The 16,938-nt window shown below is 46.7% G+C and overlaps 1 protein-coding gene across 2 annotated transcripts in view; it reads left to right on the top strand.

The window, feature by feature from the left end:
• LOC129525330 (neuroblastoma breakpoint family member 1-like) overlaps positions 1–16,938 on the top strand; it is a 79,415-nt gene that overhangs the window by 50,244 nt on the left and 12,233 nt on the right. For both annotated transcript variants that reach the window (XM_063698343.1, XM_055355280.2), the window contains 15 exons: positions 16–121; positions 957–1,171; positions 2,226–2,298; positions 2,762–2,973; positions 4,338–4,547; positions 6,332–6,437; positions 7,273–7,487; positions 8,542–8,614; positions 9,078–9,289; positions 10,651–10,860; positions 12,645–12,750; positions 13,586–13,800; positions 14,841–14,913; positions 15,378–15,583; positions 16,870–16,921. In XM_063698343.1, the coding sequence (XP_063554413.1) occupies positions 16–121; positions 957–1,171; positions 2,226–2,298; positions 2,762–2,973; positions 4,338–4,547; positions 6,332–6,437; positions 7,273–7,487; positions 8,542–8,614; positions 9,078–9,289; positions 10,651–10,860; positions 12,645–12,750; positions 13,586–13,800; positions 14,841–14,913; positions 15,378–15,583; positions 16,870–16,921 (2,284 nt within the window). The remainder of the gene's footprint in view (positions 1–15; positions 122–956; positions 1,172–2,225; positions 2,299–2,761; positions 2,974–4,337; positions 4,548–6,331; positions 6,438–7,272; positions 7,488–8,541; positions 8,615–9,077; positions 9,290–10,650; positions 10,861–12,644; positions 12,751–13,585; positions 13,801–14,840; positions 14,914–15,377; positions 15,584–16,869; positions 16,922–16,938) is intronic.

The following is a 16,938-nucleotide window of genomic DNA, read 5'->3' as shown; positions in this document are numbered from 1 at the left end:
TCTGTCTTTTCTCAGAATACGAAGAGTGCGAAGACCTCATAAAATCTATGCTGAGGAATGAGCGACGACAGTTCAAGGAGGAGAAGCTTGCGGAGCAGCTCAAGCAAGCTGAGGAGCTCAGGTGAGGGGACCCCATGGGGGCAGGCAGGGGGGCAGGTGTGTAAATCTCTGAAGTACAACAGCTCGGTGGGGAGAAGTAAGAACGAAGCTGGGCCAGGGGAAGGGCAGGAATTGCCATGGCAGGCTCGCAACACACAAGTATTTATCAAGCAGAGAAGAGGTATAATAAAAATGTATGGGTTGCAGTTGTTTCTCAGAGCTTTGTTTTCTCTTTTTCAAACAAGTAATTGTTGATGTGAAATTTACATAACACAAAATTAACCAAAGGAGTGTGAACCACACAGCAGCATTCAGTATACTCAAAATGGTGTGCCGTCACCACCCCACTTACCCTTAGTGAGAATCACCTCCTGACTGACTGCGGCTTCTCATTCTTTCACTCAATCAATGTTGCCTTCTCGACCCTGTCATTCTTTTCTTCTTTCGTCTTTTCAATTCGCCCCATCTGCATCTGGCCTCATTTCTGTACATGGCTTTGTATCTAGTGGCCGCAAGATGCACCATGTGTATTTTCACATGGAAATGTCCATGGCCAGAGTGAGGAACTGAAAGGATGTCTTTTTGAAACGGAATTAGGAAGACACCTACTTTTGTTTACAGAAGGGAAAGATGAATGGAACATCATCGAGGATCTTGCAGGAGCCCTCTCTGATACAGAGGAAGCCTGTAAACCATTTTCTATTCTTTCTCTTGGCCACAGACATTCCTTTCAACATGTGCTGACCTTCTGCTTGAAGGTCTCCTTGAGGACATTGTCTCAGAAGTCTCTGTTGCAATATTTGGACGGGTCACTCAACTCTTTCTACTCTTAAATTTTCTCTACCGTCTCACCTTAGGCAATATAAAGTCCTGGTTCACTCTCAGGAACGAGAGCTGACCCAGTTAAAGGAGAAGTTACGGGAAGGGAGAGATGCCTCCCGCTCATTGAATGAGCATCTCCAGGCCCTCCTCACTCCGGATGAGCCGGACAAGTCCCAGGGGCAGGACCTCCAAGAACAGCTGGCTGAGGGGTGTAGACTGGCACAGCAACTTGTCCAAAAGCTCAGCCCAGGTAAGGTGGCCATAGGCCCTGATGACCCAAAACCCCAGGCTTATGAGAGGCTCCAGACCTCCATACTTTCACAATGACAGTTGTATCAGCGGGGTTTTTTTCTGCTACACCTATGTGGCCATGACATGACCAGGACTTCCTGGGTAAGAACGGAGATGGGAAACCCATGGGGTTGGAGGTCACAGTATTGCAAGTGTCCCTCCTTCCTTGATGGAAGGTGGTCTTTGGAGCAAGAGGCAGCATCTGTCTAGTTTTAAAGGACAGGAAGGAGGCTGTGATGGGAGGGCGCTTGTTGGAGTGAAAAGAGCTCTGGGCTAAGAATGAAGGTTCCCAGGCTGTCTTTTGGCAATGTTCTTAGTAAGTGTCGGTGAGTGAGTGATTTATCTTTCCAGAGTTTCTCTCTCTCCATCTGCAAAGGCAGACAAATTGTCTCTTGCAAGGGTCTGAAGCATCCAAATATGGGAACACTTACGAATGCTTTTCAAAATGAGATGAAGCCCCTCTCCATGTGGTGTTGGAGAAGGCACTTGATGTGGGGGCATTTGGTGGTAGGAAGTGCTTCAGACTGGAGCACTCCCCATGGATAGAATGTCCCTGAATAACACAGCAAAAGCCACATGGAGGGCCTGTGCAGTCTCATGACGCATAGAGGACTGTGGGACAAGTTTGTCCTCTCCTAAGAGAAAGAATGAGGTTTGAAATGCGAACTGTGACAGGACACCAAGCCTGTTCCTGGGAATCAGATCTGTGGCAGGATGGGGGAGACAGCAGCCAAAGTCCAGAGAGAGGCTGCACAAGCCTCCAGTGATATGGGAAGCAAAAGGTCTTTTCAGTATTTGGCCACATCTTGATGGTGGCCCTCCACATCAGAAATGCATTGCCCGATGGATCAGGAAACCATGCCAGGGCATTTTGTGAAAGATAAAACATGAGAGTTTCCAGTACAATGCTGAACCATACGTAGATGTTCATGTCTCTGTGCACGTTGGGCTGACTGACTGTGCTTGTGGAATGTGAAGTGGGAAATATCTGAACGAACATTTTGTATTTATAGAAAATGACGAAGATGAGGATGAAGATGTTCAAGTTGAGGAGGCTGAGAAGGTGCAGAAATCATCTCCCCCCAGGTAACACCGAATACTCAGGAGCAAGTAATGGGTGGTAACATATGAAAATGTCTAGGAGGCACACCCTCTCTGGCATCTATGGTGGGCCAAAAGCCCGCATCCCCTTGGCCACAGTATGTGAAATTGAACCCAGCTTAGACACAGGGTGCGGCAGCTGTCGTGTTTCTCTATGTGTGCCAAGTGTCATGTCTGTACCATACAGGGATAGCTGAGTCTTCATCCTCCTCAGCTCCTATCTGTCCAGTGCACTGAACACCAGCTGCTCTCTTCCTCTCTGGCTCCCATGGCAGCCATGCTCTGTTGCAGAGAGAAGAGGATTGCCTGTTCCCTCTTTAAGGGAACCTCCATTTTGCTTTCTGGGACCACTCTCTTAATGCCGCCTGTCAAAACCAGCTAGGACTCCCTGGGGTCCAATCCCTCTGTGTTTAATCTTCTGTCATCTCTGTCCCACCTGTCTCGTCAGGGAGGTGCAGAAGGCTGAAGAGAGCAAAGTCCCTGAGGACTCACTGGAGGAATGTGCCATCACTTGTTCAAATAGCCACGGCCCTTGTGACTCCAACCAGCCTCACAAGAACATCAAAATCACATTTGAGGAAGACGAAGTCAACTCAACTCTGGTTGTAGACAGAGAATCCTCTCATGATGAATGTCAGGATGCTCTAAACATTCTCCCAGGTAGCCTCTATTTTCCTTGCGTCTCATACCTCTGTCTAGGCTATGGAAGATCAATTCTGAGGACAGGCTGTATATACACATATTGTTATTGTTTTAGTCAGAAACTAGGATGGAGCTAGGTGCTGTGACTCACACATATAATCACAGCACTTTGGAAGGCCCAAGTGGGAGGATGACTTGAGTTCAGGAGTTGAAGACCAGCCTGGACAATATGGTGAAACCCATCTTTACAAAGAATACAAAAAATTAGGCAGGCATGGTGCTGCATGCCTATAGTCCCAACTGCTCAGGAGACTTAGGTGGGAGGATCGGCTGAGACGTTCCTCCCACCCTCGTTCACTCCTCTCAGGCTAGACTCTCTCTCCTTTTCATTGGCTTGTCTTAGCTATTAATAAGAAGTCTCGGCCTGGCGCGGTGGCTCACACATGTAATCCCAGCACTTTGGGAGGCCGGGGCGGGTGGATCACGAGGTCAGGAGATCGAGACCATCCTGGCTAACACGGTGAAGCCCCGTCTTTACTGAAAATACAAAAAAAAAAAAAAAAAAAAATTAGCTGGGCACGGTGGTGGGTGCCTGTAGTCCCAGCTACTCAGGAGGCTGAGGCAGGAGAATGGCATGAACCCAGGAACCGGAGCTTGCAGTGAGCCGAGATTGTGCCACTGCACTCCAGCCTGGGAGACAGAGCGAGACTCCATCTCAAAAAGAAAAAAAAAAAGTAAGTCTCTGACCAGGGGCGCTGGCTCACATCTTAATCCCAGCACTTTGGGAGGCTGAGGTAGGCGGAACACCTGAGGTCAGGAGTTCGAAACCAGCCTGTCCAAGATGGCGAAACCCCATCTCTACTAAAAATACAAAAATTAGCTGGCATGTTACTTGGCGCTTGTAATCCCAGATGCTTGGCAGGCTGAGGGATGAGAATCGCTTGAACCCGGGAGGCAGAGGTGGCAGTGAGCTGAGATTGTGCCTCTGCACTGCAGCCTGCGTGACAGAGTGAGACTCCGTCTCAAACAAAAAACAAAAAAACAAAAAAAGAAAAAAATTTAAAAAGCAAAATGAAATCTTTTGTGCTACACAGAAACATTGGCCACTGATGGGGTAAAAATCTCAGGGCCAAGCCTTGCTTTATAGAAACGTATAAGCAAGAAAAGTGTAGAAGTGTTTATATCTTGGTTTCAAGGTGACTGCATAGCTAAGACAAGTTGACTTAAAGGAGATCAAGACTGGAGATGACAAGAGTGAAACCAGGGAAACAACATCTTCAAATAAGTAGACAAGGCTGCCAGTGACATCCCTCAGTCCTGATTAAGCCTATTTGATTTCACCAGTTTTTAACTCATCATGTGTTTGCCTTTCTTCACCCCAGTCCCTGGCCCCACCTCTTGTGCCACAAACGTCAGCATGGTGGTATCAGCCAGCCCTTTGTCCAGCGAGAAGGCAGAGATGAACATTCTAGAAATCAATGAGAAATTGCGCCCCCAGCTGGCAGAGAAGAAACAGCAGTTCAGAAGCCTCCAAGAGAAATGTTTTGTAACTCAACTGGCCGGCTTCCTGGCCAACGGACAGAAGAAATACAGTAAGATCTATAGGCTCACCATCACGAAAGTGATGAATGATGTCCTGTCTTCTCTCTGAGACACTAAATGCTCTCTCCATCAAAAATAATTTCATCCTTCCTGTACTTCTAGGAAAACAGAAATGGGTATTTTAACATTTTGTTAAAGTTGGAAGACAGAGGTACCCTAAGTATTTAGCAACTTTCCATGTTTGCAATCAGGTGGGGGTGGGACTAGAGTTAAACTGCCATTTATTGATTTCTGACACAGGCACAGAATGACCTGTTTTCTCCAAGAGGCTCAATCGTGTTTTCAAGAATCCTCTCTGTACCATATAAGATCCTGCAGACAAATAACATCTAGTCTGTTGTTCTAAATGTCTGAGACTAGTGAACTTTTATTCAGTTCAAGTTTCTGTTGAGGCCCAACAGGCAAAGCTCTGTTCTAGTGACTCTGAGGGAAACTTGGTGATAGTAGCCAGTACCTGCTCTGAGGGGCTTCAAGAGGAGTCTACTCCTAATAGAACCTGTGCTGTCTATAAGTGACAGCATCAAGAGCAGGGAGTAGGGGCCGTGCATGGTGGCTCACTCCTGTAATCCCAGCACGTTGGGAGGCTGAGGCGGGCAGATCATGAGGTCAGGAGTTTGAGACCAGCCTGGGCAACATGGAGAAACCCCATCTCCACTAAAAATACAAAAAGTAGATGGGCGTGGTGGCAGGTGACTGTAATCACCCCTGCTCAGGAGGCTGAGGCAGGAGAATCCTTTGAACCCAGGAGGCTGAGGTTGCAGTGAGCCAAGATTTTGCCATTGCACTCCAGCCTGGGCGACAGGGCGAGACTGGTAAAAATAATAATAATAATAATAATGATAAATAAAAATAAGAATAAAAAGCAGAGAGTAGCTTGGTGAGAGTGAAGTCCTGCTTCCTGGGGCACAGAGTCTTGTTGCTAAAGAGGAAGAAAGATCGCACCCGAGAATGTGTGGAGATAGCAGTGCAGTGTACAGAGCAGGGACCGTGGGCCTGTCTCCTGGGCTCCATCCAAGTTGCTTGTCTTGTCTGTCCCTCAGTTTCCTCACCTGTTCAGAGGGTACTACAATAATACCTACCTCTGTAAATTGCTGCAGTGAATTACATGAGCTATTTCTTGTCAATCTCCTAGAACATTTATTGGCACACAGTAAACACTATCTATTAGTTCTTCATTCTGCTGTTTCTAAATTAACACACACTTTATTAGCATTTGGGCATATTTCCTTCATGGCCTTATGGTGTTATGTGTCACTCTTTATGCTTCAGATATGATTCTTAAAATCATAACTGAAGATATGATTTAAAAATCAAAGATTTTAAAAATCTTTCGCATACTTGTCCTTGAAATTCCCAGTAAAAGGGAAACCATCAGTCCCATAGTCCTAGGGGCCTTCCCGACTGTACAAGAAATCACTACTTCATGCCCCAGGGCAGTGTTTTAGAGGAGAGGCTGCAAGGCTTGGGAAAGTGGCCCCGCATTCAGAGTCAGACCTCAGGGACTGTGAATTCTGACTCCACTTCGTTGTGGTTGAATCATCTTGTCAACTTCCTTGATGTGCCCTTGAGGTTCTCTTTCTTCATCTCTAAATTTTGGAGGATCAGATGCCAGAAAGTCAGGAGACTGAAGAGTAAAGATGTGGAAATCCCTGTCTAGACCCTGGTACTGGGGAGAGTTTTGTCCTTGGGATGGACCTGGCTCCTGCCCTGTAGGCAATGACCACAGCAGCATGTCCAGCCTTCCACTGAGGCAGGCGTGTCTGTCTTTTCTCAGAATACGAAGAGTGCGAAGACCTCATAAAATCTATGCTGAGGAATGAGCGACGACAGTTCAAGGAGGAGAAGCTTGCGGAGCAGCTCAAGCAAGCTGAGGAGCTCAGGTGAGGGGACCCCATGGGGGCAGGCAGGGGGGCAGGTGTGTAAATCTCTGAAGTACAACAGCTCGGTGGGGAGAAGTAAGAACGAAGCTGGGCCAGGGGAAGGGCAGGAATTGCCATGGCAGGCTCGCAACACACAAGTATTTATCAAGCAGAGAAGAGGTATAATAAAAATGTATGGGTTGCAGTTGTTTCTCAGAGCTTTGTTTTCTCTTTTTCAAACAAGTAATTGTTGATGTGAAATTTACATAACACAAAATTAACCAAAGGAGTGTGAACCACACAGCAGCATTCAGTATACTCAAAATGGTGTGCCGTCACCACCCCACTTACCCTTAGTGAGAATCACCTCCTGACTGACTGCGGCTTCTCATTCTTTCACTCAATCAATGTTGCCTTCTCGACCCTGTCATTCTTTTCTTCTTTCGTCTTTTCAATTCGCCCCATCTGCATCTGGCCTCATTTCTGTACATGGCTTTGTATCTAGTGGCCGCAAGATGCACCATGTGTATTTTCACATGGAAATGTCCATGGCCAGAGTGAGGAACTGAAAGGATGTCTTTTTGAAACGGAATTAGGAAGACACCTACTTTTGTTTACAGAAGGGAAAGATGAATGGAACATCATCGAGGATCTTGCAGGAGCCCTCTCTGATACAGAGGAAGCCTGTAAACCATTTTCTATTCTTTCTCTTGGCCACAGACATTCCTTTCAACATGTGCTGACCTTCTGCTTGAAGGTCTCCTTGAGGACATTGTCTCAGAAGTCTCTGTTGCAATATTTGGACGGGTCACTCAACTCTTTCTACTCTTAAATTTTCTCTACCGTCTCACCTTAGGCAATATAAAGTCCTGGTTCACTCTCAGGAACGAGAGCTGACCCAGTTAAAGGAGAAGTTACGGGAAGGGAGAGATGCCTCCCGCTCATTGAATGAGCATCTCCAGGCCCTCCTCACTCCGGATGAGCCGGACAAGTCCCAGGGGCAGGACCTCCAAGAACAGCTGGCTGAGGGGTGTAGACTGGCACAGCAACTTGTCCAAAAGCTCAGCCCAGGTAAGGTGGCCATAGGCCCTGATGACCCAAAACCCCAGGCTTATGAGAGGCTCCAGACCTCCATACTTTCACAATGACAGTTGTATCAGCGGGGTTTTTTTCTGCTACACCTATGTGGCCATGACATGACCAGGACTTCCTGGGTAAGAACGGAGATGGGAAACCCATGGGGTTGGAGGTCACAGTATTGCAAGTGTCCCTCCTTCCTTGATGGAAGGTGGTCTTTGGAGCAAGAGGCAGCATCTGTCTAGTTTTAAAGGACAGGAAGGAGGCTGTGATGGGAGGGCGCTTGTTGGAGTGAAAAGAGCTCTGGGCTAAGAATGAAGGTTCCCAGGCTGTCTTTTGGCAATGTTCTTAGTAAGTGTCGGTGAGTGAGTGATTTATCTTTCCAGAGTTTCTCTCTCTCCATCTGCAAAGGCAGACAAATTGTCTCTTGCAAGGGTCTGAAGCATCCAAATATGGGAACACTTACGAATGCTTTTCAAAATGAGATGAAGCCCCTCTCCATGTGGTGTTGGAGAAGGCACTTGATGTGGGGGCATTTGGTGGTAGGAAGTGCTTCAGACTGGAGCACTCCCCATGGATAGAATGTCCCTGAATAACACAGCAAAAGCCACATGGAGGGCCTGTGCAGTCTCATGACGCATAGAGGACTGTGGGACAAGTTTGTCCTCTCCTAAGAGAAAGAATGAGGTTTGAAATGCGAACTGTGACAGGACACCAAGCCTGTTCCTGGGAATCAGATCTGTGGCAGGATGGGGGAGACAGCGGCCAAAGTCCAGAGAGAGGCTGCACAAGCCTCCAGTGATATGGGAAGCAAAAGGTCTTTTCAGTATTTGGCCACATCTTGATGGTGGCCCTCCACATCAGAAATGCATTGCCCGATGGATCAGGAAACCATGCCAGGGCATTTTGTGAAAGATAAAACATGAGAGTTTTCAGTACAATGCTGAACCATACGTAGATGTTCATGTCTCTGTGCACGTTGGGCTGACTGACTGTGCTTGTGGAATGTGAAGTGGGAAATATCTGAACGAACATTTTGTATTTATAGAAAATGACGAAGATGAGGATGAAGATGTTCAAGTTGAGGAGGCTGAGAAGGTGCAGAAATCATCTCCCCCCAGGTAACACCGAATACTCAGGAGCAAGTAATGGGTGGTAACATATGAAAATGTCTAGGAGGCACACCCTCTCTGGCATCTATGGTGGGCCAAAAGCCCGCATCCCCTTGGCCACAGTATGTGAAATTGAACCCAGCTTAGACACAGGGTGCGGCAGCTGTCGTGTTTCTCTATGTGTGCCAAGTGTCATGTCTGTACCATACAGGGATAGCTGAGTCTTCATCCTCCTCAGCTCCTATCTGTCCAGTGCACTGAACACCAGCTGCTCTCTTCCTCTCTGGCTCCCATGGCAGCCATGCTCTGTTGCAGAGAGAAGAGGATTGCCTGTTCCCTCTTTAAGGGAACCTCCATTTTGCTTTCTGGGACCACTCTCTTAATGCCGCCTGTCAAAACCAGCTAGGACTCCCTGGGGTCCAATCCCTCTGTGTTTAATCTTCTGTCATCTCTGTCCCACCTGTCTCGTCAGGGAGGTGCAGAAGGCTGAAGAGAGCAAAGTCCCTGAGGACTCACTGGAGGAATGTGCCATCACTTGTTCAAATAGCCACGGCCCTTGTGACTCCAACCAGCCTCACAAGAACATCAAAATCACATTTGAGGAAGACGAAGTCAACTCAACTCTGGTTGTAGACAGAGAATCCTCTCATGATGAATGTCAGGATGCTCTAAACATTCTCCCAGGTAGCCTCTATTTTCCTTGCGTCTCATACCTCTGTCTAGGCTATGGAAGATCAATTCTGAGGACAGGCTGTATATACACATATTGTTATTGTTTTAGTCAGAAACTAGGATGGAGCTAGGTGCTGTGACTCACACATATAATCACAGCACTTTGGAAGGCCCAAGTGGGAGGATGACTTGAGTTCAGGAGTTGAAGACCAGCCTGGACAATATGGTGAAACCCATCTTTACAAAGAATACAAAAAATTAGGCAGGCATGGTGCTGCATGCCTATAGTCCCAACTGCTCAGGAGACTTAGGTGGGAGGATCGGCTGAGACGTTCCTCCCACCCTCGTTCACTCCTCTCAGGCTAGACTCTCTCTCCTTTTCATTGGCTTGTCTTAGCTATTAATAAGAAGTCTCGGCCTGGCGCGGTGGCTCACACATGTAATCCCAGCACTTTGGGAGGCCGGGGCGGGTGGATCACGAGGTCAGGAGATCGAGACCATCCTGGCTAACACGGTGAAGCCCCGTCTTTACTGAAAATACAAAAAAAAAAAATAAAATTAGCTGGGCACGGTGTTGGGTGCCTGTAGTCCCAGCTACTCAGGAGGCTGAGGCAGGAGAATGGCATGAACCCAGGAACCGGAGCTTGCAGTGAGCCGAGATTGTGCCACTGCACTCCAGCCTGGGAGACAGAGCGAGACTCCATCTCAAAAAGAAAAAAAAAAAAGTAAGTCTCTGACCAGGGGCGCTGGCTCACATCTTAATCCCAGCACTTTGGGAGGCTGAGGTAGGCGGAACACCTGAGGTCAGGAGTTCGAAACCAGCCTGTCCAAGATGGCGAAACCCCATCTCTACTAAAAATACAAAAATTAGCTGGCATGTTACTTGGCGCTTGTAATCCCAGATGCTTGGCAGGCTGAGGGATGAGAATCGCTTGAACCTGGGAGGCAGAGGTGGCAGTGAGCTGAGATTGTGCCTCTGCACTGCAGCCTGCGTGACAGAGTGAGACTCCGTCTCAAACAAAAAACAAAAAAACAAAAAAAGAAAAAAATTTAAAAAGCAAAATGAAATCTTTTGTGCTACACAGAAACATTGGCCACTGATGGGGTAAAAATCTCAGGGCCAAGCCTTGGTTTGTAGAAACGTATAAGCAAGAAAAGTGTAGAAGTGTTTATATCTTGGTTTCAAGGTGACTGCATAGCTAAGACAAGTTGACTTAAAGGAGATCAAGACTGGAGATGACAAGAGTGAAACCAGGGAAACAACATCTTCAAATAAGTAGACAAGGCTGCCAGTGACATCCCTCAGTCCTGATTAAGCCTATTTGATTTCACCAGTTTTTAACTCATCATGTGTTTGCCTTTCTTCACCCCAGTCCCTGGCCCCACCTCTTGTGCCACAAACGTCAGCATGGTGGTATCAGCCAGCCCTTTGTCCAGCGAGAAGGCAGAGATGAACATTCTAGAAATCAATGAGAAATTGCGCCCCCAGCTGGCAGAGAAGAAACAGCAGTTCAGAAGCCTCCAAGAGAAATGTTTGGTAACTCAACTGGCCGGCTTCCTGGCCAACGGACAGAAGAAATACAGTAAGATCTATAGGCTCACCATCACGAAAGTGATGAATGATGTCCTGTCTTCTCTCTGAGACACTAAATGCTCTCTCCATCAAAAATAATTTCATCCTTCCTGTACTTCTAGGAAAACAGAAATGGGTATTTTAACATTTTGTTAAAGTTGGAAGACAGAGGTACCCTAAGTATTTAGCAACTTTCCATGTTTGCAATCAGGTGGGGGTGGGACTAGAGTTAAACTGCCATTTATTGATTTCTGACACAGGCACAGAATGACCTGTTTTCTCCAAGAGGCTCAATCGTGTTTTCAAGAATCCTCTCTGTACCATATAAGATCCTGCAGACAAATAACATCTAGTCTGTTGTTCTAAATGTCTGAGACTAGTGAACTTTTATTCAGTTCAAGTTTCTGTTGAGGCCCAACAGGCAAAGCTCTGTTCTAGTGACTCTGAGGGAAACTTGGTGATAGTAGCCAGTACCTGCTCTGAGGGGCTTCAAGAGGAGTCTACTCCTAATAGAACCTGTGCTGTCTATAAGTGACAGCATCAAGAGCAGGGAGTAGGGGCCGTGCATGGTGGCTCACTCCTGTAATCCCAGCACGTTGGGAGGCTGAGGCGGGCAGATCATGAGGTCAGGAGTTTGAGACCAGCCTGGGCAACATGGAGAAACCCCATCTCCACTAAAAATACAAAAAGTAGATGGGCGTGGTGGCAGGTGACTGTAATCACCCCTGCTCAGGAGGCTGAGGCAGGAGAATCCTTTGAACCCAGGAGGCTGAGGTTGCAGTGAGCCAAGATTTTGCCATTGCACTCCAGCCTGGGCGACAGGGCGAGACTGGTAAAAATAATAATAATAATAATAATGATAAATAAAAATAAGAATAAAAAGCAGAGAGTAGCTTGGTGAGAGTGAAGTCCTGCTTCCTGGGGCACAGAGTCTTGTTGCTAAAGAGGAAGAAAGATCGCACCCGAGAATGTGTGGAGATAGCAGTGCAGTGTACAGAGCAGGGACCGTGGGCCTGTCTCCTGGGCTCCATCCAAGTTGCTTGTCTTGTCTGTCCCTCAGTTTCCTCACCTGTTCAGAGGGTACTACAATAATACCTACCTCTGTAAATTGCTGCAGTGAATTACATGAGCTATTTCTTGTCAATCTCCTAGAACATTTATTGGCACACAGTAAACACTATCTATTAGTTCTTCATTCTGCTGTTTCTAAATTAACACACACTTTATTAGCATTTGGGCATATTTCCTTCATGGCCTTATGGTGTTATGTGTCACTCTTTATGCTTCAGATATGATTCTTAAAATCATAACTGAAGATATGATTTAAAAATCAAAGATTTTAAAAATCTTTCGCATACTTGTCCTTGAAATTCCCAGTAAAAGGGAAACCATCAGTCCCATAGTCCTAGGGGCCTTCCCGACTGTACAAGAAATCACTACTTCATGCCCCAGGGCAGTGTTTTAGAGGAGAGGCTGCAAGGCTTGGGAAAGTGGCCCCGCATTCAGAGTCAGACCTCAGGGACTGTGAATTCTGACTCCACTTCGTTGTGGTTGAATCATCTTGTCAACTTCCTTGATGTGCCCTTGAGGTTCTTTTTCTTCATCTCTAAATTTTGGAGGATCAGATGCCAGAAAGTCAGGAGACTGAAGAGTAAAGATGTGGAAATCCCTGTCTAGACCCTGGTACTGGGGAGAGTTTTGTCCTTGGGATGGACCTGGCTCCTGCCCTGTAGGCAATGACCACAGCAGCATGTCCAGCCTTCCACTGAGGCAGGCGTGTCTGTCTTTTCTCAGAATACGAAGAGTGCGAAGACCTCATAAAATCTATGCTGAGGAATGAGCGACGACAGTTCAAGGAGGAGAAGCTTGCGGAGCAGCTCAAGCAAGCTGAGGAGCTCAGGTGAGGGGACCCCATGGGGGCAGGCAGGGGGGCAGGTGTGTAAATCTCTGAAGTACAACAGCTCGGTGGGGAGAAGTAAGAACGAAGCTGGGCCAGGGGAAGGGCAGGAATTGCCATGGCAGGCTCGCAACACACAAGTATTTATCAAGCAGAGAAGAGGTATAATAAAAATGTATGGGTTGCAGTTGTTTCTCAGAGCTTTGTTTTCTCTTTTTCAAACAAGTAATTGTTGATGTGAAATTTACATAACACAAAATTAACCAAAGGAGTGTGAACCACACAGCAGCATTCAGTATACTCAAAATGGTGTGCCGTCACCACCCCACTTACCCTTAGTGAGAATCACCTCCTGACTGACTGCGGCTTCTCATTCTTTCACTCAATCAATGTTGCCTTCTCGACCCTGTCATTCTTTTCTTCTTTCGTCTTTTCAATTCGCCCCATCTGCATCTGGCCTCATTTCTGTACATGGCTTTGTATCTAGTGGCCGCAAGATGCACCATGTGTATTTTCACATGGAAATGTCCATGGCCAGAGTGAGGAACTGAAAGGATGTCTTTTTGAAACGGAATTAGGAAGACACCTACTTTTGTTTACAGAAGGGAAAGATGAATGGAACATCATCGAGGAGCTTGCAGGAGCCCTCTCTGATACAGAGGAAGCCTGTAAACCATTTTCTATTCTTTCTCTTGGCCACAGACATTCCTTTCAACATGTGCTGACCTTCTGCTTGAAGGTCTCCTTGAGGACATTGTCTCAGAAGTCTCTGTTGCAATATTTGAACGGGTCACTCAACTCTTTCTACTCTTAAATTTTCTCTACCGTCTCACCTTAGGCAATATAAAGTCCTGGTTCACTCTCAGGAACGAGAGCTGACCCAGTTAAAGGAGAAGTTACGGGAAGGGAGAGATGCCTCCCGCTCATTGAATGAGCATCTCCAGGCCCTCCTCACTCCGGATGAGCCGGACAAGTCCCAGGGGCAGGACCTCCAAGAACAGCTGGCTGAGGGGTGTAGACTGGCACAGCAACTTGTCCAAAAGCTCAGCCCAGGTAAGGTGGCCATAGGCCCTGATGACCCCAAACCCCAGGCTTATGAGAGGCTCCAGACCTCCATACTTTCACAATGACAGTTGTATCAGCGGGGTTTTTTTCTGCTACACCTATGTGGCCATGACATGACCAGGACTTCCTGGGTAAGAACGGAGATGGGAAACCCATGGGGTTGGAGGTCACAGTATTGCAAGTGTCCCTCCTCCCTTGATGGAAGGTGGTCTTTGGAGCAAGAGGCAGCATCTGTCTAGTTTTAAAGGACAGGAAGGAGGCTGCGATGGGAGCAGGCTTGTTAGAGTGAAAAGAGCTCTGGGCTAAGAATGGAGGTTCCCAGGCTGTCTTTCGGCAATGTTCCTAGTAACTGTCAGAGAGTGAATGACTTGTCCTTCCTGAGTTTCTCTCTCTCCGTGGCAGACAAATTGTCTCTTGCAAGGGTCTGAAGCATTCAAATGTGGGAACACTTACAACTGCTTTCCAAAATGAGATGAAGCCCCTTGCCATGTGATGTTGGAGAAGGCACTTGATGTGGGGGTGTTTTGTGGTAGGAAGTGCTTCAGACTGGAGCACTCCCCATGGATAGAATGTCCCTGAATAACACAGCAGAAGCCACTTGGAGGCTTGAAATCTTCTGATGCATAGAGGACTGTGGGACAAGTTTGTCTGCTTCTAAGAGAAAGAATGAGGTTTGAAATGCAAACTGTGACAGGACACCAAGCCTGTGCCTGGGAATCAGATCTGGCACGATTGGGGAGACAGCTGCCAACGTCCAGAGAGAGGCTGCACAAGCCTCCAGTCATATGGGAAGCAAAAGGTCTTTTCAATATTTGGCCACATCTTGATGGTGGCCCTCCACATCAGAAATGCATTGCCTGATGGATCAGGAAACCATGCCAGGGCATTCTGTTAAAGATAAAACGTGAGAGTTTTCAGTTGAGCGGTGACCCATGCCTAGATGTTCATGTCTGTGTTGCACATTGGGCTGACTGTGCTTGCAGACTGTGAAGTGGGAAATATCTGAATGAACACTTCTGTATTTACAGAAAATGACAACGATGACGATGAAGATGTTCAAGTTGAGGTGGCTGAGAAAGTGCAGGAATCGTCTGCCCCCAGGTAACACTGAATATTCAGGAACAATTAATGGATGGTAACATATGAGGAATATCTAGGAGGCACACCCTCTCTGGCATCTATGATGGGCCAAAAACCCGCATTCGCTTGGCCACAGTATGTGAAATATAACCCAGCTTAGACACAGGGTGCGGCAGCTGTCATGTTTCTCTATGTGTGCCGAGTGTCATGTCTGCACCGTACAGGGATAGCTGAGTCTTCATCCTCCTCAGCTCCTATCTGTCCAGTGCAATGAACAGCAGCTGCTCTCTTCCTCTCTGTTTCCCATGGCAGCCATGCTCTGTTTCAGAGAGAACAGGATTGCATTTTCCCTCTTTAAGGGAACCTCCATTTTGCTTTCTGGGACCACTCACTTAATGCCGCCTGTCAAAACCAGCTAGGACTCCCTGGGTTCCAATCCCTCTGTGTTTAATCTTCTGTCATCTCTGTCCCACCTGGCTCATCAGGGAGATGCAGAAGGCTGAAGAAAAGGAAGTCCCTGAGGACTCACTGGAGGAATGTGCCATCACTTGTTCAAATAGCCATGGCCCTTTTGACTCCAACCAGCCACATAGGAAAACCAAAATCACATTTGAGGAAGACAAAGTCGACTCAACTCTCATTGGCTCATCCTCTCATGTTGAATGGGAGGATGCTGTACACATTATTCCAGGTAGCCTCTGTTTTCCTTGTGTCTCATACCTCTCTCTAGGCTGAGGAAGATAAACTCTGAAGACAGGCTCTATAAACACAAATTCATTTGAATGGAAAACTATGATGTGTTTCTAAACAGATATCAGGGAGTTTTTTTGTCCTTCTCAGCTAATGTCATGCCTTTGTCTGCCAGTCCCCAGTATCAAGTTCCTCAACCCCAGGCAAGTGTGACAATCTCATAGTCACCTGAGTGCAGGAGGTGCACAGGCAGTATCTGTCAGGCCTCCTAGCTTCGATTCAGTATCTCTTGTCATCTGTGATTAAGTCATCTGTCCCTGAACAATGTCCATGGAGTTTCTATGCCTGTTTAAGGAAGCTGGCAGCCTTGCCTTTGTATTTGGAAATATTGTTCCCCAGGCTTCACTGCTCTCAGCTTTCATCTGGATCTCCTTTAAGTCAGCTTGCTTAGCTGCACAGTCACCCTGAAATCAGGACGGAAACTTCTTCTTTACTTTGCTGATATATTTCCATAAAGCAAGGCTGGACTCTGGTTTTCCACCCTGTCAATGCAATGGCTGATCCAATGTTTCTTTGTAGCATCGTGGATATATATATATATATATTTTTGCGATGGAGTCTTGCTTTGTCACTCAGGCTGGAGTGCAGTGGCACCACCTTGGCTTGGTGCAACCTCTGCCTCCCAGATTCAAGTGATTCTCCTGCCTCAGCCTCCTGAGTTGCTGGGACCACAGGTGCACAACATCACATCTGGCTAATTTTTGTATTTTTAGTAGAGACAGGCTTTCCCCATATTGGCCAGGGTAGTCCTGAACTCATGACCTCAAATGATTCACCTGTCTTGGCCTCCCAAATCACAGATTCTTTTTAAAGCAAGAGTTGTTCAAATTTATCTATCAGTCCTGTTTCATGTATAGATGCCTGTAAACATTTAATGTCCATGTTACCTGGTGATATAAGTCCGTATTGCAGCAACACTCTTAGAAAATTGTTTGACCAATTTTTGTAGATTGTTTTTTGGGGAAAAAATTTTGTTTAACTTTGACTCAGGCAGGGAATATGGCATTATGGTCTACACGTAGAGGGAGATTTTGGCCTGTGGGTCTGGAAAGCAGGGTCATCTAATTCTCACCAAAGTTAATCTAGGACACCCTAGAATATTCCTGTCAGAATCCTTATTCTTGCACTGAGAATAGTTATGTCCTTGTGCTATGACTGGACAGTGATTTGTTCATATGTGAAGTATGAATTGCTTAATGTGACCTGCTTCTCTGAATTTATTTACAGAAAATGAAAGTGATGATGAGGAAGAGGAAGAAAAAGGGCCAGTGTCTCCCAGGTAATGATGTGGAATTG

The sequence above is a fragment of the Gorilla gorilla genome, chromosome 1 (assembly GCF_029281585.2).
Source record: "Gorilla gorilla gorilla isolate KB3781 chromosome 1, NHGRI_mGorGor1-v2.1_pri, whole genome shotgun sequence".
NCBI classification, from domain to species: Eukaryota; Metazoa; Chordata; class Mammalia; order Primates; family Hominidae; genus Gorilla; species Gorilla gorilla.
The sequence above is the reverse complement of the archived record's forward strand: the minus strand, read 5'-3'. Positions and strand labels throughout refer to the sequence as shown.